General features: G+C 44.6%; 1 protein-coding gene across 1 annotated transcript; it reads right to left on the reverse strand.

Annotated features, from left to right (window-relative positions):
- Positions 1-1,951: 1,951 nt before the first annotated feature.
- Positions 1,952-23,769, reverse strand: LOC144144284 (complement component receptor 1-like protein; the record flags this gene model as incomplete). Its single annotated transcript, XM_077675648.1, is given in 10 exon segments — positions 1,952-4,058; positions 4,996-5,577; positions 6,967-7,039; positions 7,636-7,704; positions 9,701-9,889; positions 12,143-12,331; positions 18,348-18,515; positions 19,452-19,580; positions 21,348-21,436; positions 23,577-23,769. Coding segments are annotated over 10 exon segments (1,955 nt in total), but the record flags the coding sequence as incomplete, so codon positions are not given.
- Positions 23,770-24,589: the final 820 nt, after the last annotated feature.

The following is a 24,589-nucleotide window of genomic DNA, read 5'->3' on the forward strand; positions in this document are numbered from 1 at the left end:
CAGTTATGGTAATAAAAATCCGAGGACACATGTAGTTTTTAATTCTGATGGTAGATATAAAATTTGTTTTTGTGTCAAATGACTACATTCAAATTTACTCAGATTTTCACATTTGATTTTTTGACAGCTTTTATAAAAAAAGTGCTGGAGTGATGCAGCTGAACAAGGTACCAGTGAACTGTGCGCAAATCAAGGAGTGCAATAAGACTAACAGGGTCATTTTATCTGGTATGTAGCAGAAGTTATGACCGTTTGAAGTTTGGGCTTAGAAGGCAAAACCGGTTTTACCTTTCAAGCTCAAACTTCAAGCGGTCATAACTTCTGCTTAAGACCAGATAGAATGATTCTGTAAGTCTTATTGCACTCCTTGATTTGTGCACAGTTCACTGGTACCTTGTTCAGCTGCATCACTCCAGCTGTTTTTTTATAAAAGCTGTCAAAAAATCAAATACAAAAATGCAGGTAAATTTGAATGTAGTTGATTTACACGAACACAAATTTTATATCTGTAATCAGAATGAAAAACTACATGTGTTCTCCAATTTTTACCATCGTAACTGTAAAAATTAAGTTTTGGATCTACGACCAATGTGCCCCCTTAAATAGTCAACAACCATTGTTTCTTTGGAAATTTTGTTGTTTGGCCACAGGAGTGGGTTTTTGCAAATTTGTCACTGTTGTCTGGCAACGTTTAACCGGAATTACCGCTTTGCTGATTCGAGTAAACAATGAACAGCCCAGTGCTGCCTATCCAGCTTGATCATGTCCAAAAAATGCATGCATGAGTGCCGCCAAATTCTACCAGCCTGCAAAAAATGAAAATGCCTGTGTGTCAACCTTTCAGCACACATTATAAAGATCTCCATGTTGCGTAAATCTACTATGGCACACCTCGTGGCTAAGCTGTTGGTTCTGCACATAACCTCTACACACCCCCTTCACAAGAAAAAAAAACTCTACGAAGTGCCTGTGTTGTTGCTAAACATTGGGCGTGTGTATGCAAAACCTCAGTGAATTGAACATACCGTATTTTCGCCCGTTTAACCCACACCAAAAATGCCAATATTTCAGTGGCAAAGTAGGAGTGTGGCCAGTATGCGGGGTTTTTCTTTAGGACAGCTTCACGGCAATGCATGTTGTGTTGTGAAGCTCCTGCACAGTAACGCTGACTAAGCCTTCCATGGTAGCGATTGTGCAAAGCATACAAGGACAAGGAAGAAAAAACGGACGAGTGCACCCTAACTGAATTTTATTAGTGAGTTGCGACTTTCACCTTGCAGTCAGTGTATTCTACTTGCTGAATGTACGCTTTTTCTGTCTGCATAGTATGTGATGTGTTGCTTGAGCAGTAGCTTTGGTGCAGCCTTTCCTGTATCAAATGTGCGAGCAATACGCGAGGATATTTTTTTCTTTTCCGGCGGGCTGAAAGTGGGGGTGCGGATTATTTGCAGGGGCGGGTTATATGCGCGAAAATGCGGTATGCACGGTTCAATTTTACACGCCTGGGGTTAAGCATCAGAGCTGTAGGTAAAATGTAAATGCAGGGCGGGGCAGTATCTTCCTGGCGAGACCTAAATCCTTACCTCCAGTTTGTGAGTTGTTCCTCATGGCGCCTCTTTGAACACACCTATACACGCAATGCAGGGTTGCAACCAGTGCCACTACGAGAGCACAACAAACGCAGAAGATTCTTCTCAGTGCCATAGAGACCTGGTTGTCTTTAAGTACTTGTATGCATTTCACTCTCTACTGCTTGCTATGTTGATGCTCCCAGTGACTCCACTAGCTCAGATTATGGGCTGGAGATTGCAGATAAGGCGTTGCATAGTACGTTATCTGCGCGACTCAGTGAACTAAACATCTGCCTGAAATTTCACCCCTGTTCCATTCTTCTCAAGAGTTTTCTCCCTTGGCCTCCGAGTAACAGAAAAGGCAGAACATTGCTTTCAGGCAAACATATTTATTTCAGACTCTGTATATTGTACAACGTGCCCTACACTCAGAGGCATACATACAACAGCTGTACAAATAAATACAAACTTTGCGAGGGATTTCTGAAATTCACTTATGTACAGGTCAAGGTGCGATAACATGGCTGTTATTACTCTCGCGTAAAATGCTATCCGTCAAGTTCTCTACGACATTTATTTGGTAATTCTGACAAGGGTTCACGCGCACCGCTCTTCGTTCTCAACACTGGCAGTGGTGAACATTATTCACATTCACAGGACTAGGTTCACCGGAATCACTTTGCGAAACAATTTACAACATCGCCGTGGCACATCAAAACGTAGCGCCTCATTTAAAAAGCAACGATACCGAGCTCCGAAAACAGCGCTGTAAAACGCTGATCAAGACGTACCATAAGCTGGAAGAAATAAAAAACAGAACGAGACTAGCAACTTTTAAACAGCATCCCGCATTAAAACACAGCTTGGTCCAAGTAGCCTGTCGGAACAGTTGCGATTTCCTCAGCTTGGTTTCAGGTTTTCGTAAGTAAAGCAGGGTTTCGAAACAGCCCATTTTTTTTTTACACAAACCAATGCACCTACTGCTTGATTTCAGCGGGTTCGCAAATGATATGGGATTCACATACCGTAAGGAACACTGCACGAAACACCACGCACCATTGGGTGCCGTCTCGACACCACATCGCTGAACTCTTCGAGGTGTTGCGAGCATAGATGCGCTGTTCCATCACTGCAACACTCACCAGCTCAGTGAACACTCGGCGCCGCTTCACTTTTGGCCACTCAAACACCAGCCAATGTCACGCCCCTTACACCAGGGAAACGTGACCTCAAGCGAATGCCACTGTCGTATCCCGTGGTTCTTGAGTACAGCTGTCTGAATGGCAGTTAGGTAGCGCCATTCCCATGACACCTTTGAAGCTGGCAGGCTCGATATGAGGTTCCAACTGTTTTGGTATGTTTGTCGAGTAGCAACCTGACAACGCCTGCCAGTTCAGTTCGGTTAGGTCTTGGAATGAAACAGACAGGAGTGCCGATTCGAGTGTCAGTGCCTGGAATTCACCTCGCCTCTTGGGTCTGCTACACCTTTTTTCAAGCACGCCTTCGTCGTTCTCTTGACAACAGCTCTCGACAGTGTGGCGCACTGCCCATCGGTAGTGAAAAGGAATGGTGAAAGAATCGCAATCCCCTTATCAATGTGGCTTGAAGGGGGCCACGAAGACTTGTTTGTGCCGGTAACGATGATACCAAATTTTATCACAAACTTCAAGGAAATAATGGAGATATTAAGCAAAACATGAAGCGGTGGCAACTTCCAAGCCACTTTCTAGTGATTTCACTACGACGTCAAAGAATCTTGTTCGAGCGATTGGCAGCTGTTAACCTAAGCAATTACCCAGTCGGGCCTCTAGTTACGTTCAATAGCGTCACTTGAATGGTAACGTGCAGTTAACACATTGAGAACTATATTTTTGTGGTGGCCCATGTTACATCTCTCGTGCCCATAATACACATCACTGCAGCACAAAATTCGAAATTGTTTCAATATTTCTTGCGTTCTTTCGTTTAAAAAAACATCCCTCGTGGCTGGGATGGAGCTATTTTGTTCAAATTGGACAAAGTTGTATTTTGTTTCAGGGCCCCTTGAAACGGTCCACCTCACTCTTCTCGGCACTCCTGTCGGTCGTATTCCACCGCAGCTCCTGTCTACGTCACTCTTGACATTCGTGTATGTCGGAATCGTCCCCTTTAGAGGCAACACTCACTGGACACCGGAAACTAATTACACCACGCGAGGGGTCACCACGGTGTCACTAGCTGTGCCCAGAGGTGGCGTAGAGTTCGTTGTCCACCATGCCAGTTTCCGTGGTGGCACCGATCACCAGCGCACCCAGTGGGTGCCCCACAAAGACGTTGTCCCCTTCCACCACGTGGGGTGCGAGTGACGCGAGTGGTGCCACTGCGCCGACTAGTGACATGGCCACCGATGGCGGGGGCTGGTCTTCGTCTTCGTCGGGAGGAGGTATCGGCGGAAGGTCACGTAGTTTCACGCCGCTTGCTGGCGCGGATTTGTTCGATGGCTCCTCACTTGCGAGGGAAAAAAAAAGTTGCGAAGGGGAATTGGAGATTAGACACGAGTGCCACGTGGATGTCTTTTTTGAAAGCAACTTTGTGATTACCTAGGAAATCCTGGTGTGGTGGCAAGGGAAAGTAATGAAAGCGAATGCATGGTTAGTTTAACGTTCATCCATCCGGCAAGTTGACACTGGCTTGCACTGAAAATGCTTGCACTCCTGAGCAAAGCTGCACATGCAGCAATGAGTAAAAGTTTCGGTGATTTGTTATTATGATGGCTCTATACGGCAGTTACATGAATTTCGCTTGTAGGAAATACTCTAGAACCTGTTAGCATATGCATTATTGGCCTAGGAAATTCCTAATAGAAAGCCGGGCCACTGAGGAGATTCACCCCGAATGGCAGGCGCGGTAGTCCTTTGCGATACTGCTGCATTGTTGCTACCCCTAGTGCCACATGTTGTTTTCCCCTGGCGAAACTACATGCCGTAGCTACAACTACATGTACAACTGCAAAACTACATGTAATGGCGGCCTGGCTTACCTGTTCATAGCTTTATACTAAAACTATTGCGAAAACTTTAACACAAGCTAACTTCTACAAGACCATCTGAGAGAACTTCTGAAAGCACTAAAAGGCATTGTAGTAACCTATACTTCCCGATTTTCTAGACGGGTTACTATACGTCACATCAACAGGGAGTATACGCACTATACATATATTCCCTGTACTATACATACATTATAGTAAGATAAATAGGTACTGTATAGTATTATATAGTGTTATATACTATATGATCTATAGCATATGTTGTACATATAGTGTAGTCCTATACAGTGTCCATATGTATAGTGTGCATACTCCCTGTCTACGAGGTGTATAGTACTGCAAGGTACTGTAGTCAGTACTTCATGCGATTCGGGAAGAAATAATCATTCACAAACTCACCTCTGCTCCTTGATCAGCCGCGATTTTCGCTTCTGATCAAAGTCGACCTTGGCGTACAGCGCTGGGGAGGGCTCCCGCTCGTCGTCGCCTCGTCCGTCGTAATCGTCGTCGTCGTCGCCTGTCGCGGGCAGCTCCGAGTGAACGACAGTGACGTTGGCGCTCGGAGTCGGTCCCGCTGTGATGGCGGTGACGCCCCCAAAGGACAGCCTCCGACCCTTGGACGCCAGGGCGATCTCTTCGTAGATGTTCTCTTTCGAAGATAAGGAGCTCTTGCGGCTGGGCGTCAGGCTCTTGCGACGGTCATTCTCTGTCCTGAGGTGGTTGCTCGGCCGTTGGTGGTTGTGGTGGTTGTGTCCACCGGCATTGGTCAGGTGGTTGTTGTTGTGCGTGGCGGTTGTCGATCCGCCGTTTTGCTGCGCGGCGGCGGACTTGAGCGGTATCTCCATGTAGAAGTCCTCGTTCTGGTAGATGGTCCCGCTGCTGTCCGTGTACGAGATGTTGGCGCTCCCGTTGTTGGCGGTCAGACCCGTGGCGGGAACCTTGGCGGGCTGGCCCCCCTTGGCCCTTGAGAAGTAGTTTCTCCTGGATCCAGAAAGGTTTTTGCGGGCTCAGAAAGCGCGACAACAAGAAATGCACGTTTATTTGCTGGGTAAAAACATTCGAAGGCATAAATAAGCTTGGTTAATTTAGGTTGCTTAAATTTATTTCGTGTGTGCAATTTTTTCGCCATAAGTGGCACGAACAAAATACTGCAAAGAATACTGGACATGCGGGTGCTGAATACGTTTGAGTAAGGGAGTGAGCTATTATTGCCCCTCGCAGGCAGAAAAATTTAAGTACAGATATTAGAATCGATGTCGAAGCTAACTGCTTCAGCCTTTGAACTGGATTGATTCCCCTCACCCTGCGGTAATCTAGAGGAGCAAAATGCTTCACGTACTCCAGACCTCCTGTGCTGGCATTGATCAGCATTACGCAAATTCCAGGCAAACATTGAGCTGGTTGTCTTATGCACGTTCCAGCCTCTACAGCTACAAACTTTATACTAGAAGAAACTGGAATGGTATAGTCACATTCTACACTGTTGTTCTACACACTGTTGTTCTATACCACTTAGTCACATTCTAAACTGTTCTACACCACTTATTCAATCTCCTCAATGTAGCAATGCCGGATGCTTCTTTTTGTTTTTTTATGCCCTGACTGTGGCATTCACCCTCAAGCGATGTCCAACGACTCAATCAGTGTCATATTCCGGAATTGTACAGTCGAACCTTGTTTTAACGAAGTAGTATCGGGACAGTAATTTAGTTCGTTATATTTGATATTCATTGCAACAGTAGAGCGAAAAATTGGTTCAAACCAACTGGTAATCTGGTCCCCGCAACAACCCTTGATACAAAAACGCATGATTTTAATCTTTAAACCTACTATAAACAAGGTAACCCTTATCTTTCTCCTAGTGGCATTTCAGGCTCAACGAACCAGAACATGAAACGGGAAATTACAAAAGAACAAAGTTCATTTGACAAAACTGGCCCGTGTTCCTATTTTTGTTCAAGGAAGGATGCGATTTTTGTCTGGTGGCTATTCAAAGCACTGAGCAGGATGATGTTTTCCACAGTGTCCACGAATAAAGGGGCCTCTTGTGACCAACCAAAGTTCCTGTTTAGTTTGCTATAGCTGATAATTTGCTATATCAGTGTTGGTTATAACAAGGCTCTACTGTAGTAGTTTCTTGTTAAGACAAACTCGGTTAAGACGAATTTCATGGTCGAAACAAGCAACACTTTTGCTCTCTTGTAACATATACGATGCAAAAAATGTCCACTTAAGACGAATCTATGATCAGACGAACACACTTGCATGGTCCCTTCGAGTTTGTCTTAACAAGAGTTTGGTGTAGCTTTACCGTGACACTACATTCACCATGCCCCTAGTGTAGTATATCGGTCCTATCAGTGTGCTTACTTTTTGAGTATCAGCAGGATGCACATGGAAAGTATGAACAGGAACACAATGGCGATGATGGCTGTCACCATTCCTGGAAAAAAAAAGAAAAAGAAAATAAAAAGTCTGATAGCCTGTATGTGCATGTGCACGGTATAGTTTGAATAGTAATGTCTATTGTACACGTATTGATTTTACAGAGGCAGATTTTGTATCTCGCCAACAAGACACATTTTTTTCTTTCAGAGCTAAGTATATTTCCCCCATTCACCTATTGTAGGCAGCTTCAGCCGAACATTTTTCACATTGACTGTTTATCGTAGCATTCTTTTTTCCGCAACAAAAGCTGAATGCATTCCAAATGCTGCAGACGATGCTATAATTTATTTCAGTGATGACACGTTTATGCATACGCAGCACTTTGGCCACATTTTGCTCATGTATTTACACACCTGTGGTGGTGCTCAGCAACCTCGCTCAATGCCTGCACTTGACTTTCAAGTTGGCACATGGGACTCGCATACAGGTATTGGACACGTTGAAAATTTTGACAAAGACTACGTAACATGGTTATTGCACTGTAATTTCACAGTCCCCTTACGTAAGCCTCTGCATGTAAAAGTAGGAGTAGGGGGTGCCTCACAAAAGCACTAAAAAGCACTTGGACACGTCTTTAAACACCACACTCACCGGTTAGTGTTGAGTTTGTGTCACTGACTGCCCCTGGCAGCTGCTTCTTCAGCTTCTGCTTCATTTCTCCTGGGAGAACGGAACAAAGGGAACAAATGTGTGTTCAACAAATTGCAGAGAACAACAGTAAACGCTTGGGAACGTGTTTTCCACTATTCATGTAAATCGGTCACTATTTTGGTCTATAGTATGATTGATCTCTGTACCTGTAGGCGCCAACGTAGTTAACTCTCTTACATACAAGCCAGTAATGTGCAGCGACCACCCATGCATAAGAGGCACGTAATTTTATCACTTGTAACTCTGCAATTAAAATGGTACAAGTCCTGTCCGCATTTGTGACAGTGGTGTACATGACCCCCAACATTAAATTCCTTAGCTTTTTGGTAATGCCTTAACTGGGTATAGAGCATGCATTGTGCACCCATAATATATGTTAATTTTTAGAAGAGCCTGTTATACCTGTACTTGAGCACATCATTTACACATTGTCAGTACATGTACATCAAAAGCCTTATTGACATACCTAAAAGACACAATCTTGATCAGACTTTGTAAATAGTTAATTAAAATCATACGTGAAATCGAGGCTTTGACGGACGCCCGTCTGGTCAAGAATTACATTAAAATATGTAATAAAGACGACGTCGACCACAAGAGAAAATAAAACAATGAGGTTTCGGTCCCCCGAAAGGCAGCCTTGTTCACGCTAAAGCAGCGACAGAAAGCTAAGAGTTTAAGTAGGCCGAAGCACGTGACGTAAACACCTTACGTAGGCAGGGGGAAAATTGTCGTCAGAGCGGTTCAGAGTGTTTTTGTTTGTCTGTATCATTATAGATTCAAGATACAGCCTAGAGGCGAAGTCGTTCTCGGTGGCGACAACACAAGCCTTGCCCCAGTCGTATCTCATGGTTTGACGATTGTGCATGTTCCACGAGGGCATTAGTGGACACTTTTCCTTTCCGTTCGGGGGGCCGAAACGTCATTTCTTTATTTTCTCTTGTGGTTGGCGTCTTCTTTAGTATGTATTTTAAAATCATATGTGTTCCTCTTCATCATTATAATCATCATGGTCATCGCATTCATGTGGCGTAGCAAGCCGGGCGGCTTACCTGAGCTGATATCGCCAGTTTCATTAAAAATTGTCCTCTCTCTCTTTCTCTACATGTACGGCATTTATTTAACAATATTTTTTTAAAACTAAATAATGGTTAATTAAATGCAAAGTGACAAAGAATGTCGGCTCACCCCTTGCACAAAGTATCATAGGCTTCAACAGACTTAAAAATGGGCAGCTACCAACCTGCCCAGCTCTCCACTTTGTTGCAATAGATTTCTTGTACCATGGGTTCTATCAGGGCTTTTAACAACAAAAAGAAAATTCAAAACGAACACCTAACAACGCGCCAAACTCTCTGTGTTGTTGCGAAAGATTAAGGGGCATTACAATAGGAAGTAAAGTAAAACAGTGCTTAGAAAATTGGTCAAACCAGTTCAGCTAAATGAGGGTGAAAGCAGATGCCAGCAGTGAATTCTTAACCGTATTTAGTCGATGTTGTCGCAGTTAGCGTGGGAAAATAGTTTTTATTATTGAAAACAGTTTAAAGGACGGAGACAGAGGCAGTACAGGTGTATACACGAGACTGTTTACATTTATGATATGCTTCAGGTAAAATTACAACTGACCAGGGGCGGTATTCTCGTAACTGTCCCTTTTGAAAACGTCCCTTTTGCGTCCCTTTCATCGTGACGTACTTCCGGTTAAGCAGTAACCATTGGCAGTAGGTTTGTTGAGCTTGCGTTACGTCACTTCCGGTTGTTTGCTTTTAGCCAATCAGGGCTCGCCAAAAGGGACAATTTTGAAAGGGACGCAAAAGGGACAAAACTCGAGAATACCGCCCCAGAAACAGTATATCTCATGTCATGTGATAACAGCACTAGTATTTATCTAGGAAGTAGCAACTGAAAGTTTCTTGCGGGTAAAAAGATGGTAACAAATTTTTTGTATGAACTCTACTCCATGACGTGTTTTGCACCTCTGTCGATAAACACAGTGCGCACGTACGGAGAATGCACGAGGCCTGAGGGCTGCTCCAGGTGCCGTCCTCCTGGCACACTATGGTGGTGGGGCCGCCCTGCCGTTCGTAGCCCAGGTGACAGTTGAGCTCGGCCAGGTCCCCGTAGTTGGTGGACACGTTGAGCAGCGTGTAGGTCCCACCGTCCACTTCGAACCCTGGCATCTCGCAGGTCACGGCTGCAAGGCGCACAGAAAAGACACATTCCTTCAAGTATCGAGGGTATCAAGAGCTTGTTTCTCGCACATTTTATGTCTTGTCGTTTGGTAGGAGCTATGTCTTGTCGTTTGTATCATCATCGCACAGAAAACAAGTGCTGTAAAAAAACAAACATAGCTCGAGGCACGGACAGCACAAGCACACATTTTCCCTTTTGTATCATCACCATCATCCTTTCCTCCTCCTCCTCCTCTAAGCCCAATGCAGGACGAAGGCCTCTCCCATTAATCGCGGACTACCTACTCTTGTGCTGCCAGCAGCCCACTCCTTGCCCCCCGAATTATTGTAACTGGTCCGTTCATAAAATGCTTCATGTCGACGCAAACATTTTAATGCAAAACATTCTTTGGCTACATCCAGTTTGAGACACCTGTCTGTTCAGTATCCTATCGATTGAAAGTGTACTCGAATTTGCTATAAGAGCTGCTGTCTGTGTAACAAGTGCTACACACATGCATAGACACTTACTCATACTCACACCACAGCATTTCTTTCCTGTAACAGAAATTCGGAGATCCTCATCTGTGGATGCCAGTGAGGTAGTGGAAGTAGTTAATAATTTTCCCAAATAAAGAATGGTTTACATTTAAAGACAATCGTAGAAGATGAATTCCGCCTGTAATTTTTATATCGAATGCGTTTCCTCTGTTTGCATCACTGTTTTTTGTGTGTGAGTGTGTGTATGTGTGGGTCCATGATGGAGGCAGGCTGGATGAACTTTGCTGAAGAAAGATTGCACTTGAATGTAAGATTCGGTTCCATTTACTTTTGAATAGACTTTGCCAATGTCTTCCACGATACAGAACATATACGCAGAGGCTGTCTAATTAACTTCTTCTTTTCTGTTTTGTTTTTCACAACATTCTTAATTGTGACGCGTTTTTGTTGCCCAGTGCCCCTTACAACATCTTGTCGTGCAAGCGTGGCCCAGTGGCAAGCATAACCTAAGTCTTTCACAAGGGAATTAAATTTGGAACGATGCTTTTCAGTTGTTTTTCCTACTCTGTGAATAGCGTTTCTTCCCAACGAAAGAAGGAAAATTAAAAGACGAACTTTTGCGAGAGATGAGGCACTCATTGTGTCATTACTGTGTCTGTCCTTTTCATTTTTGCCTCTTGCTGTCTCACTTTGAAAAACGCCGAAGTGTAGAGGACGACTATCTGTCACACTGTTAAGTTATTATGTTCAAGATAATCTCTGTTGTTCCTAGTGACCTAAACACAAAGCAGCCTTTGTAGTGGCCGCTCCGTAGAGTATATCAGCACAGTCAACTTGACTTGATTTTATGTTCAGTGAAACGTGTATACTCGGTCATTTCAGGGATTCTTATGAAGACCATTCTTATTAAAAAGGTTAGGAAGGAATTGCACGTGATAAAGTGCATTACCTTTCATAATTTCTGGCACATTCTACATAAAACACTCGCGTGAATTATTGCACAACCCTAGAACTGCATTGAAATGACTCCTGAATTTAAGTGAGTACATTTTCCGTCTTCTAACTCGCTGCATCCTTAAAGGAAAAAAAGAGGACAAGGAAAAATACCACTACTGTGAATTGTCTCCCTTCCCCCGAGTTTAAGCATCTCTTATGAAAATGCTTGCTTGTGAAAGGAGCATTCGACAATGAAACTCATGGATGGGAGCACTTGCTTGACGTCCTATAATTTGCACATTCTACAAGGCCACCTACAATGTTAGGCATCAGTTATCCCAGTGTGCTGCTGTATACTATACTATCTTCATGTCTGCGTACTTATAATGCAACAGTTACACTGTATATAGTTAAATGTTACTTGAGCTAATCAGTTAGGAATGAAGTTTCGAAGTGAAATACAGAACATTTATATGACAAAGTGATGCTGAGTAATGCGTGAGGCAGCCATCACATCGATTTAAGAAAATCGATTTAACCGCAACGCCCTTCAGCTAGCGTTTATAAACATCTTGCTCTAATTACAAAGAGTCAACCCAAGAGAAAATGGCAGCTGGTCCCATCTGGTTTATGGTTAAATTCCCAGCTGGAACTAGCTGATCCAAGCTGGGACCAGCAGGGCCCAGCTGGGAGTTTAAGCATAAACCAGATGGGACCAGCTGCCATTTTCTCTTGGGAAGGTCGTTCCAACAAACATTGACCTTGGTATTACATGGGTGCAACACCTCACTGCTCTCTCTGATTGCAGATACAGCATCAAGGTCGATTGTTGCACAGACCTTGGCAGTGTGGCTGCTGCCCTCCCCAGCGGGCGTCCTCGAGGCAGGTGCGGGTGTCGTTTCCCTCGAGGGTGTAGCCGGGGTCGCAGGTGTAGATCAGCTGGCTCCCCTGCACCGTGCGCCCGTTGCTGGTGCCCCGCACGGCCACCTTGCCGTTGTCCAGCGGGCCGAGCGATGGACACGCCGCCTCTGCACAAAGGATCCAGAGTTCAGCTAACTAATTTGCAAAGCCTAGCTCTTTTGGCATTATTAGCTACAGCTGTGCGATTTATTCAGAACTTCAAATGCTTCTCAAATGGTGTTTGTTACTGGATTCAATTCTCAACGTGGTTAATTGTGCCGTTTGGATGTATTCGATCAAAGTTTTCGAATATTCAAAATTTACAAGAAATTCAGCAAAAATCTTGCACCCCTCTCTCTGCCTAATGGTGACGATGGTTGAATGCAGAGCTTTCTCTTGGATTCTAAGGTTGCCCAAATCCCACACTGCGAGTATGTGCTACGCTGGATGTACCCACCCCTTTTCTAGAATACCCGCACCAACTCTCGGGTGCACTCTGTAGGCCTAACGTTTCGGTTTGGGGTGCACAGCACGAATTCGTACTGGCTGCCCGGCGTTCACTTTGAGCAGAGTCTTTCAATGTTTTACTGGTCACGAAACTTCGGCGCTCGTTTCATATAGGGACCGCGCGCGCCGCTGCAGGCGCCACCGCCGCACAAAGGTCATCCAGCCGCCGCGCGTGCGGCGTTTTGGCCAGCTCTTGGCGTGCAGACGCTTGCTGCTTTTGGTGTCTGCGCGCTGATTAAGCGTGTTTTTTTCCGTAGTAGTTAGTGCTGAATAGTCCAGTCATTGTGTATATCACCTTCCTTCAATGGGGTTTTATTTTTCGAAGTAAATTACCGTTGATTTCGGCCGCGAACGGCAACGGCTTCTGTGTGCTCTGGCACAAGCGCTGCGCCGTCGTGTTTACGGATTTTTAAATCTATATTGCTTCTTTTCGTAAAGCAAAGGTGCAATTACCACATATACGGTAGCTGTGTATAGTCACGGAATGCTGCGGGCCTATCGATAATACAATAAAAAAACTGAAAGAAACCAAGTACGCGTCGTTCAGACTACGCTTAATGAATCCGTTGATTGATCTGGAATGCACAGAACGCTAAAAGAGATATACCAATAGTACTGTCGTTTCGATGAGTTGTTACATACTTGAGAACATCTAAAAACGCTGCAGAAACGCGAAGGATCAAAACACGAAGAGATATATGTTGCACCATGTGTCTTTCTGCATCCACGCTTTGCAATACTTGAAAAAACAGGAAGCGAAAAAAGAACAATAAAACTGATTTTATCACACGCAACAAAAAATTTCAATGTTACAAAGGGAGACAAAAGAGCGTGGTCCAGCGTACAAAAATTTATTTTTTCGCTCTGCGATGTGCAGCACACGGGGAAAACAGAATATTTCCACGTAGCCAAGAACGAAGCAAAGCTTTTCTGAACGCAGCGAGCTAGCGATCTACTGCACTACAAAAGACTAGAATGAAACACAAACGTCGAAGAAGCAGTCCGCAGTGTGAGCCCTCATTCCCACAGCCGTTTTTTACCCCGTCACGTCACCGTCCCGTCACCGTCTTCCGTCATGGGCGCCGTTTTTCGACCGATTTCTCGCCGAAAACGGTGGGACGGTGGCGAGAGGCCGAGCTCTACATTTCCGTCACGTCAACGTGACGGGACCATGCCCCGCGCTAAACCAGCTAATCAGAAAACAAATTTTTACGACTAAATTTCGCGAAAAGTGAGCCCAAACCATTTTCTTTACTTTTTAGATTAAAAACGCTCAAGTCTATAGGCTAAACTGATCACTAGGCAGACGACCCTGTAATCTGACGGATCTGACGGAAAGCTCCCGTGTGGATCCAGTCTGAACACTTCTCCGTTCCGACAATGTCGCTTTTTGTTGACGTGACGGTGCCGTGACGGAGAAGGTGACGGCTGTGTGAATGAGGGCTGACGTGCACAGATGAACGTCGATAAAGTGAGTTGCGCGGCGTTTGCTATGCATGCATTACGCTGGGAACGTTATTAATTTCAGATCCATGGAAATGGGATCGAGAACATTGTAGAAGAAACAAAAAATCAAGTTAGCGACAAGGTGGCACCCTTTCCATATCAAACAATATTGCCTGACGGGACGTACGACAAACAGAGCAAATGGGCGCTCCGGTTGAAACACCAGATAAGAAACCGGAATCGGACACGCGCGGTTACAAAACAAACAAGACGAACCCTAAGGGATGATTCGCGGAAATATGAAAAGTAAAAGCACAAGGACGTCCCAAAGGTTTTTGACACGTGAGCCTGAGCGCAAGGTAATACAAGTTTGCAAACAGGTAATGGAGCACCGCTACAACCTGACTGATATGACAAAATCCGGCTTTAAGTTACCCTTGTACAAGTCTAGGTCCACGATGCTCTCAAAATGGTACATTGCTTTTTCCATTCTCACATACAGTGCATTTCCACACACTGTCGCACACTTATAATCGAAACTGAAATTTCCCTTTGCTTGCCTTGGATTGGCGTGCCTCCAATTCTCACGTAGGTGCCCGTTGCTCGGTCAACAGAACAAGGAAACATTTTCTGTGGTATCGTTGTACAAGGAACGACATCCCGGGACGCAACACATGTTCGGCATCGTCGTGGCACTACTTAAGTCGCATCACAAGAGTGCGATATGCACGTTACATTTTTTTCCCGCACAAAACAAACACAACTCGCCGCGGCTCCGCCGTTCGAGCCAGCGCAACGCCGCCCGAGGAGTGACCTCAGTGAGAGGGTGGCGCCACCGCGCGGCGGCCAAACGCAGCATATGAAGCTCTCCCATTGAGTTACGGAGCAGTTTCGTGACCAGTAAAGCATTGAAGGACTCTGCTTTGAGCATGTCGAAACGGAGCACTAGGACAGACGCCGGCATCATAACGCGAGTGACCCAGGTTCGATTCCGGCCAAGGGAAGCGTTTTTTTTCTCTCACTTCACCCGTGGTCATTCATTATCCTCGTCAGAGAAAGTTGGCTTTCCTGCAAGGCTTATACGCGTACATCAGCGAGGACACTACTTTAATCAAAGTTGGCTCTACTAAGCGCAATGCGAACTTTGAAGCTTCACCGCATAGCATGCCCCTTTGGGCTGGCTTGTTTGCATTAGGCCGAAGCCCTGCAAAAAAGCTTTACACGTGCCAGCTTTGCGATTCTTGTATGTGAGTGTGCAGTGCACTCAAAATTTGAATTGAGGACTGCACCAACTAGCTGCTAGACAATCCTTTGTTAGCCCTGTGTGAACAAGTGCACGCAAACACTGCAGGTGTGTGTTAGGTGAAGTGGAACGCTACTTGGGTGAAATTTATAAGCCGAAAAGAACTTTCCTGTGAATTTATGTGAACTTAAAGGAATGAGTGAGCAATGAAGAGTTATTGTTGGCAATGCTTACAGTTATAAGATCACACCAGCCACTGGCCATGGCATGCGTCTTCTCGATGACTGGAGGGACCAGTCAGATACACTCAAAGTTCATTGTAACATCACAGGATATAATGAAATAATGGATATACCAAAGTCAACGAAATTACTCTTCGAATCTCCTAAGATAACCATGCATTTGTAACCTCATTGTAATGAAGTAAAACTGACCTGTCAATAGATATAACGAACTATATAAGTCTCCTTTCCCCAAAACCCCGACCAAGGTCCTGGGTCGACCTCTTGCCATGCACAGCCACGCCACGTACGGATGAGCGAGCCATCCTCATCGTTCATCCAGGGGGGTGGGGTGACTGGGCGGGCGGGTGGGTCACATGGCGGCAATGCAGAAGCCACCATGTGACCTACATGGTCACTATGGAGGAGCTGACTTAACGATGCTATTGTTGTGGATGTCACCGGACAAACCGACACAAGCGATGGCGAAGACGCCGCGGTCTCCCACGCACACACGTTCAATGTGCCAATACAGTCGCAGGCACTCGATGTGGTTGACCTTCTACGGCATTTCTCCGGACGGTTAAAAGGGCACCAGTGAGGTGGCCACCATTGAAAAGGAAGTCCTTCGCTTGCGACATCCAAAACAAAGGAGGATCACACACTTTTTCCCAGTTATGTCTAGCGGACAATAAAATAAGCAGTATGTGCACTGAACAAGCAAAATATTTGTCTTCCATTCAGTTTCCGTCACATGCATGGTCGCATAAAGGTACAGTGGGCCATGGAACCGTTTCCTTGTTTGCATACTTATAGTTGGGCACCCAACCGAGCATACATTTCCGTAAACTTTTATAATTGATACAACGAAACAATGGATATAATGAGATAATTACAGCTCCTTTTCAACTTCTCTGTAACGAGGTTTCATTGTATATACATACTCTCTGGGTTCACAGCATGTTAAGGAACTTGCGGCACTCTTCTTTGAAGAGTGCCGCAAGCAATGTGTGCCAAGTTTTTGCTCCACAACTTTGCTATTATAATTAGTTCATCTGTAATTTTCCCTGCCGTTTTCTAATCAAGCACTACTGGCGCATGGACACTCAGACGTGATCAGTCTGTACATATATAGTTATCTCTCTTGTAGCTTTGTTTAAGATGCTCTAGCTATATACACTAAAGAAAATAAATCTCTACTCCGAATTACTATTTGATTTCATTTAACTAAGTTTTTACTATCCTTACTCGATAGTACACAAGTTTACTCGCAGTATGCCTCCTTTGACATCTGCACACCTCCGGCAGATATTAAATAATTACTGGAATAACTTTATGAGCTCACTTCGCTCTTACTGCATGATGGCATCTTTTAAAGGGGCACTGAAGTGATTTGTTAACATTGCGGGATTATGAGCACAAATAGTAGTCTGGAGTCTGTAGGCCATGTTTTGACCACTCTTGCTGTGTTTACGCGACTAGAAAAATCAATTCTGTGACGTTTTGTATGACGTCAAAAAAAAGTCACTTGGCTTGACTGCGCTACTGCACAGCTCGCCGACCTTCCGGCAGAGTCAGTTGGCCTCGTGTTTAGTCTGCCGGCCGCTGACGGGTCGTCGCAATTCGTTCGCTCAGTTGAAACGAAGCGATGACATGTTTGTGAATGGAGGAATGTGCCTTTAGTTTGCTAGTTTGTGCACTGTATCTAGCTCGTTCAGGTCACTCCACACAAACGCTGCACAAGCGCACATGCGACGTTTCCTAAGGCCCATTGAATACAGAAGAACAGTCAGCGAAGTTAATATAGGTACTAAAGAATTAAAATCAACAACAACTTTTATCATACGGCGTAAAACCAAGGTTTAATAAGCACTTTTTTGGGCTGGGTGAACTATCACAGCGGTAAGCAGCCTGACCACAAATCTGCGAACGCTTTTCTGTCTAAGGAGTGCAGTCAGTAGACATGAGATAATGTGGGAATTTGGGGAGGCCTACTGCACGAGCGCTATACAAGAAATAGTCATATAAGCTGCTTGAAATGCTAAAACTAAATGAAAATGTAAACTGGCTATGCTTTACATGCCTTGCATTTCCCCACTCCTGGCAGCACTAGCTCGTTTTTCCTCTTTCAGGGTTTATATAATAAATACCGCCTTACCGCCCGGATATTCAATGAAAAGTATGTTTATTTGAGCCGGTCTACACAGTGCAAGCAAAAACGGGAGCTTGACAAATTCACTTCAGTGTCCCTTTAAGGCTTTGTGGTGTCTTGTGCCTGTAACCTGATAGTATTTTGTCTCTCTCTCTATCTCCTCTTCTCCCACCACCCTCTCTCCTCATCTCCACTCCTAGCGTCCAAAGTTTCTTCACAACCCACCTCTCACTCACTGCGAAATCATGTTTTCTTGCAAATTCTTTCGCAGTTCAAACTACATTTAGCAGTGGTACAGCAATGAGAGCTAAACCACCCTTCTCCGCCAGGGGTCGATTGACCTCGTAAATACACACCATATATGCGAGGACACGTGCAGGTAAGATAACCCCTTTATGGAACTCAAGACAGGTACATCACTGGATGGATTGGCATGGCTTGTGGCTATTACAGCTATGTCAGGAAGCTGGGATACCGTATTTCTGTCATTCCAACATTCCCGCCCCTCTGTCCTTGAGTGCAACCTGGCGCGTTTACGATAATGCAGGTGCCTCCGACCTATGGTCGCCACTTACCGAGGCACCGCGGTGCGGCTGCCGACCACTGCCCCGTCTCCAAGCAAGTCCGAACACTGGGTCCCGATAGCTTGTAACCGGAGACGCACCGGTACTCCATCTCCTGAGCTGACAGGGGCACCGTGTACGACTTGGGTGGCTTCTCGGGGTCGCCGCACTGGTACTTTTCTGCATTCGAACGCGCAACAGTGGTACATCATCTGCAAGTGATCATGAACACTCCCCCAATTTGAGCAATCTCTGTACCGACATCATTCTGTTATTGGTACTGCATGAAAACCAAAATTGAGAAGAGTGTGGCCATTACAGCCAGGCTGAAGCCACGTTTGAATGGCTGAAGTGGCCATGATGGTCAGGCTGAAGGCACTTCCTGTTGCGCTGTTTACAAAAGCCTCTTCCACAAAGCTAGGCAGCTTTTAAAGAAAATAGTCCTTCTTGGGCTGCTTAAACATGTAAATTTCGGTTCGTCTGGCTGTTTGTCTGCCTGTCTGTCTGTCCCTTGATTCTTGATTCTTGATCCCTTGACCCTCGATTCAGCCGCCCAGACAAAGTTAAAAGAGTTGTTGAACGAAATGCTTATATATAAGCAGAGCATTTTTAAACTTAAATCTGGTGGCATTGTTCATACTTGTGAACCCTGTTGAGCAAAAAGAAGACATTACGCGTATTTGAGGCAAAACATCAATACATAGGTGATATTTGCAGTGTTGCTTTAATTAAAAATACATAACTGCTTGATTAAGTAAAAAAATGCACCCAGAAAAACAAAAAGCAGTCGCTTGCGACACTGGCGGCATTCCAAGAAGTCAAACAACAACAGTAACGAAAGGTTCTAGTACATGGCGCTTGGAACGCGCGTGGAGCAGTAGAACAGGGTAAATTTGAAGTGACTTGAGCAAACCTTCATAGTGGTTATCGTGGGCGGAGCGAGACGAGAGAGGAAGGGAGGGAGGCATTTACTTGGCAGGGGAAGCAGACAATTACCCTCTTTCAACGGCATTTGCGACGAAGTGAGAAGATATGTGGCCATTTTTTTTTTCCCCTCCAGCATGCCCGCCGCCTAAAAGAGGTTTACGCTTTCACAAGTTGTCTCACTGTTCTCACCTCTGAGAACGTAGATTTCAACTTCGCAGAGGCTGAAGTGGTCCGGGTCCTTCCGCTTGTCAATGATATCGATGTACTGGCCGACAATGCCTTTGCCCTCATCACACATCAGCACCACAGTCTGGGTCGCTGTTAGAAAAAGGAAAATGAAAACACAGTTGCATATGTTAGCGCGCAAAAAAACAACAATGTTGTTTTTTAAAATAAGCTTCCGACTTGTTAAGTGTAATAATAATAATAATCATCATCAGCATGTCTATCCCCACTCTACAAATTAGGCACGGCTAATAAGCTGCAGGGCAAAGGCCTCTCCCATGGATCTCCATTTATCCCCGTCCTGTGATAACTGCGACCGATTGATCCCCGCATATATATTCTTCTTGACCCCACCTGCCCATCTAACTTTCTGCCGCCCCCGGTGGTGCTTGCGTTCTCCAGGGATCCGTTCTGTTACCTTTGGTGTTTGAAATGGGCATTAAAGATGGTTCCTTGCCACTGGGGCCACCCAAGTTTAATGAGCTGTAAAATTAGTTCCAAGTAGTACAACAAAAAAACGATTCTGTTATTGCATTCACCAGGGTTGATATATTTGGAAAATATAAAGATTACAGTTTTATGACCAGCACTGTTTTGTCCATTGCTCCTTCAAAAATGACTAATTATCTCTATTTTGTTGGGAACTAATTGACTGGCTCAAAAAATAATGGCATGTTTGAAATCGGTGGGAAAAAAGAACCAAGAGTGGCAAGTTTCACAGAGATTACTTAAAAATAAAAAGGAGCTGTTTTAAGAGCAGTGTCCCGGTTCTTAATGACCACCGTTATCTTGCCTTCACATTACATGCCGTGCCCACACCCATTTCTACTTAGTTTCTACTAATGTGTCCTTAACACGCGTTTCTTCACTGACCCACTCCGCTCTCTTCTTGTCCCTTAATGTTACACGTGTCATCTTCCGTTCCATTGCTCGCTGAGTCGTCCTCAATTTAAGTTCAACCGTCTTAGTGAGCCTCCAAGTTTCTGCCCCGTAGGTGAGTACCGGTAAGATGCAGCTGTGATACACTTTCTTCTTCAGGGACAATGGTAGGCTGCCATTCATTATCTGCAACGCCTGCCGAATGCACTCCACCCCATTCTTATCCTTATAATTATGTATGCCTCATGGTTTGGATCCGGGGTCACTACTTGGCCTGAGTTGTGCTCAAAGTAATGCTCAATGTAATGCTCAATAGCCTCGGGAGAGCACAGCAGTTGAGATAGGCGGCGAGGCAGTGGAAGTGGTAGGCGACTAGTATATCTATACTTAAATGTAGTAATTACTGCCTGCTTCTATGGGCAAGCAGGTATGCGAAGTTATTAAAATTCAAGAAATGTCAATCATGATACTATTCACCCGTGGTAGGGAAACTTTATAAACACGCACAGCACAGAAACAAGTCAGCCAAATTGCTACATGATGTAGCGCTGTAAAGGAACAAGATACCCAAGTACTAATCTTACAAAGTTTACATTGTATAGTACTCTAAAGAAACCAGTACTGACGTACAATTCTTACAAATTATAGAGCCAACTAATGAATTTCAGCACGCCACAGTAACATAAAAGAACATGATATTGAAGCACAAATCTTACAAATCCCACAAACAATATAACAGATAGCTACATGCTATAGTTCTATAAAGCAACGAGATACCAAAGTATAAAAGTTCGAAATAACACAGACAAGCAAGCCTGAGTGTATAAATAGCAGAAAAAAAGAGTGAAGTTAAAAATGAAGGTATACAGATGTGTATTCAGAAGTGTATATACAGAAGGTATACAGAACTTCAATTGGCCACATGCCCTAAAAAGCATTGTAAATAGCATTCCGCGAGGACTTGCTTAATGCGGTACTCACAGAACTTCCCGCTGAATGCAGCGCACCTGTTGAAGGTAGCCTTATTGCCCTCGTAGCTGACAACCCGCACCTCCAGTCCTGTCGAGAGCCTGCAAGCGGATGAGTGCTGTGAGAACCACTCCGCATTATGCGCTGGCGCACACATATATAATTAGGGTTGTTCGTTTTCGGGTGAAACCTGATTTCACCCGATTCTTAGACCCCGAACATGTTACAGGAGATTTGGGTTAAACCCAATTTCTTCCCGAATGGACCTTTCCAAAGGAGCGATCTGCACAATTGTGGTCTGTTGTTCCGCCGTTCTCAACCAGTACTTGATGGAAGGAAGTCCCACAAACACAGCTTCCGAACTCATTGAGTATTGGAATGACTCTACCACCCGCAACCTCATGCTGGCAAATTCTACCCTGACATTGTTGTGCTTAGCTAATTGAAGCTGTGTGGTCGAGAGAACCTTCTCCCAGTTGGGATACGTTCAGCGATCAGACAGGCCTCGAAGGAAGATTGACAAGTTGCACAAGCAGATCACAATAATGAATGTAAACAAGAATGAGGGAACAATTGGCTTTTTGTGAATAAAATGCTTTATTTGCTAGAAGTTAACAATGCTATTTTCTGTCATTATTTATTCATTTCCAAAGAAATGCCAAATTTCGGTGAGCATTATCAAGAGAACCCTGAAGTCGCCCTGATTACCAGCTTGAAATAAACACAAATTTTAATGCATTTGACTGAAAAAGCTTGCGATACCCCCTAAAATAAACTGAGTGTATAAAAAAAAACTTAGTACATTTATCGATTTAACCCGAAAAAACCCGAGTTTCGGAATGGTTTCACAACAACATCCGATTTCTCCCCTCCCCGAATATCAGTTCAAATATAGCACCCTATTTTTGCCCCCCCCCCCCCCCCCCCCCCCCTCCTCGTTTTTGAAAAAAATATAAAACTCGAAAACGAGCAATCCTGTATATTATTAAGTTTGGTTACTGGCTATACGAAGATTTGAAGCGATATTTGCAGTTACTTTTGTATTTTGATATTTGTATATGTAGAGCTTTGTAAGCTTTTATAAGACTCACTTTTCTGATGTGACTGGTTATGCATTAGATTCTGTTTTAATTCTAGCTTTTATCAGCTGTGGCTGCCCCTGACAAAACAACTTTACTTTTGTATTTGTGTGTGTCTGTGTGCGTGTTGTGAAACAATCAAGTCCGATTCCATTGCAGATATGGAAGTAAACCTTCTTGCTCTTGTTTCATTGTGTGCAAATTTTTACTCGTTCCACTTGTCTTTGCTCTTTGCGAGTTGGTTTTGCATTTTGTTTCAGAATATTGATAGGGAATGGTTGGGGCAACTGTTGGGACAACAAAACAACACAAATGGTGTTGATAATTTTGTACAGGGAGTGATGATGACGGGGGTGATCAGAACTAGCACTGATGACAATGTACAGATGATGAGGAAGTTCTTGTATAATGTTGAAAACACTGGCAGTGTGGTCGAAAGGGCTCACAGTGTGTGTGTGTGTGTGTGTGTGTGTGTGTGTGTGTGTGTGTGTGTGTGTGTGTGTGTGTGTGTGTGTGTGTGTGTGTGTGTGTGTGTGTGTGTGTGTGTGTGTGTGTGTGTGTGTGTGTGTGTGTGTGTGTGTGTGTGTGTGTGTGTGTGTGTGTGTGTGTGTGTGTGTGTGTGTGTGTGAATCAGAAAGAGAAATGAGGGGCTTGTTGAATTAATATACATAAATTGAGGTAGGCAGTCAAGAAATTGCCAAAGAAAGAAAAGGAGAGCATGTTGTAGGTCATTTGGTATTGTTGAAACAGGTACATATTTTTGAACGCGCATTCATGGGTTTGGATCGCACTCGGCGGGCATGTTTTTCTCCACTTTCTTTCTTTCAAAAATTCTGTACCTGTTTCACCAATACCAAATGACCTAAAAAATTCCCCTCTTCGCTTTCTTTGGCTTTCTTGACTGCCTACCCTCATTTCTGTTTTACACGCACACACATATACTCGACAAACTGCCCCCTGAAAAATCATCATGATATGGATATATTTTTCAACTTTTTACACTGTTCCATTTGACACTGCCGTGGATGTGAACAGATTAGTGAGCCTGTTATCCAGATGGCATCGGATGGCACAGAGAAGGCACATTTGAAAGAAAGAAATTAGCGATGTTTAAAGTGCACATGCGCAGCAGCAGTAACCGGGGAGGGGGTGGGCCCACTACTCACTGACGTGAGGCACCGTGAGCGCCACGGAGAGCACGTGGTAGGCGGCGCCCAGGTCCACGCGCCACCAGCGGGGCGGCTGGTAGGTGGTGTAAAAGCAGCTGGTCTTGGAGCCGTCCAGCGCGTTCACCGGAGGGTAGGCGTACAGGTAGCCCGACGCCTCCGGGATGCGCTGCACCGACAGGCTCGTGTCTGCGCACGTATAAGTAAGTACAGTCGAAGGCCGTAAATTCGTTCGAAAAATCCGACATTCGTTGTAACAGTAGGGGTATACAGAAAGGCCTAACGAACTCACAATCCGGCTAGTGAAAAAATCTTAGATACGAAAACGCTACGTGCTAGGCTTGTAATTCACTATTTACGAGGTAATCCTAACCCCTGCCTCCTCGTGGCATTTCAGACTAAATGACCCCAAAAAATGAAAATGTGAAATTACAACAGATCAACGTCTATTTGACAGAACAGGTCTGCATCCTTTTTTCTTTGAAGCTGGATGTTTATCTACGTCAGGTGGCTTTTCACAGCACTGAGCGGGACGAAGTTTCGCTCAGTGACCACGTACGAAAGGGCCTTTTCTACTTCCGCAGTTTTGGACGGCGGGAGGTTTTGCAAGCACCTTGTCAGCCTTTCTCAAATATTTTTTCGTTATAGCCAATATCGCGCGCGGCTCTCGCGGTTTCGGTTTCGTTATAAACAGAATAAGTGTCACTGAAACAAAGCATGGCCAACCAAGGTTTGTATTTAGTTCGCTATAGACGATAATTCGCTAGATCAGTGTTAGTTATAATGAGGTTCAACTGTATATGAGCAGATTTATATATGTCTGGAGCACTCTTTTCATGAAAAAGACAGCAAAAAACAAAGATGAACACAGTGGCGCCGTTTACAACCGCAATTTCGTCATCTGTTCAGGTAGGTATTACGAAATATGTTTTCTCGATTAAAAAAAAAAACGGTTCCACTGCCGGCCCCTCCTTGCTTGTGAAGCCATGATGTTGAAGGCAACTTTGGT

The sequence above is a fragment of the Haemaphysalis longicornis genome, unplaced genomic scaffold (genome assembly GCF_048455015.1).
Source record: "Haemaphysalis longicornis isolate Haplotype H1 unplaced genomic scaffold, Haemaphysalis longicornis Haplotype H1 scaffold_681, whole genome shotgun sequence".
In the NCBI taxonomy this organism is placed as follows: domain Eukaryota; kingdom Metazoa; phylum Arthropoda; class Arachnida; order Ixodida; family Ixodidae; genus Haemaphysalis; species Haemaphysalis longicornis.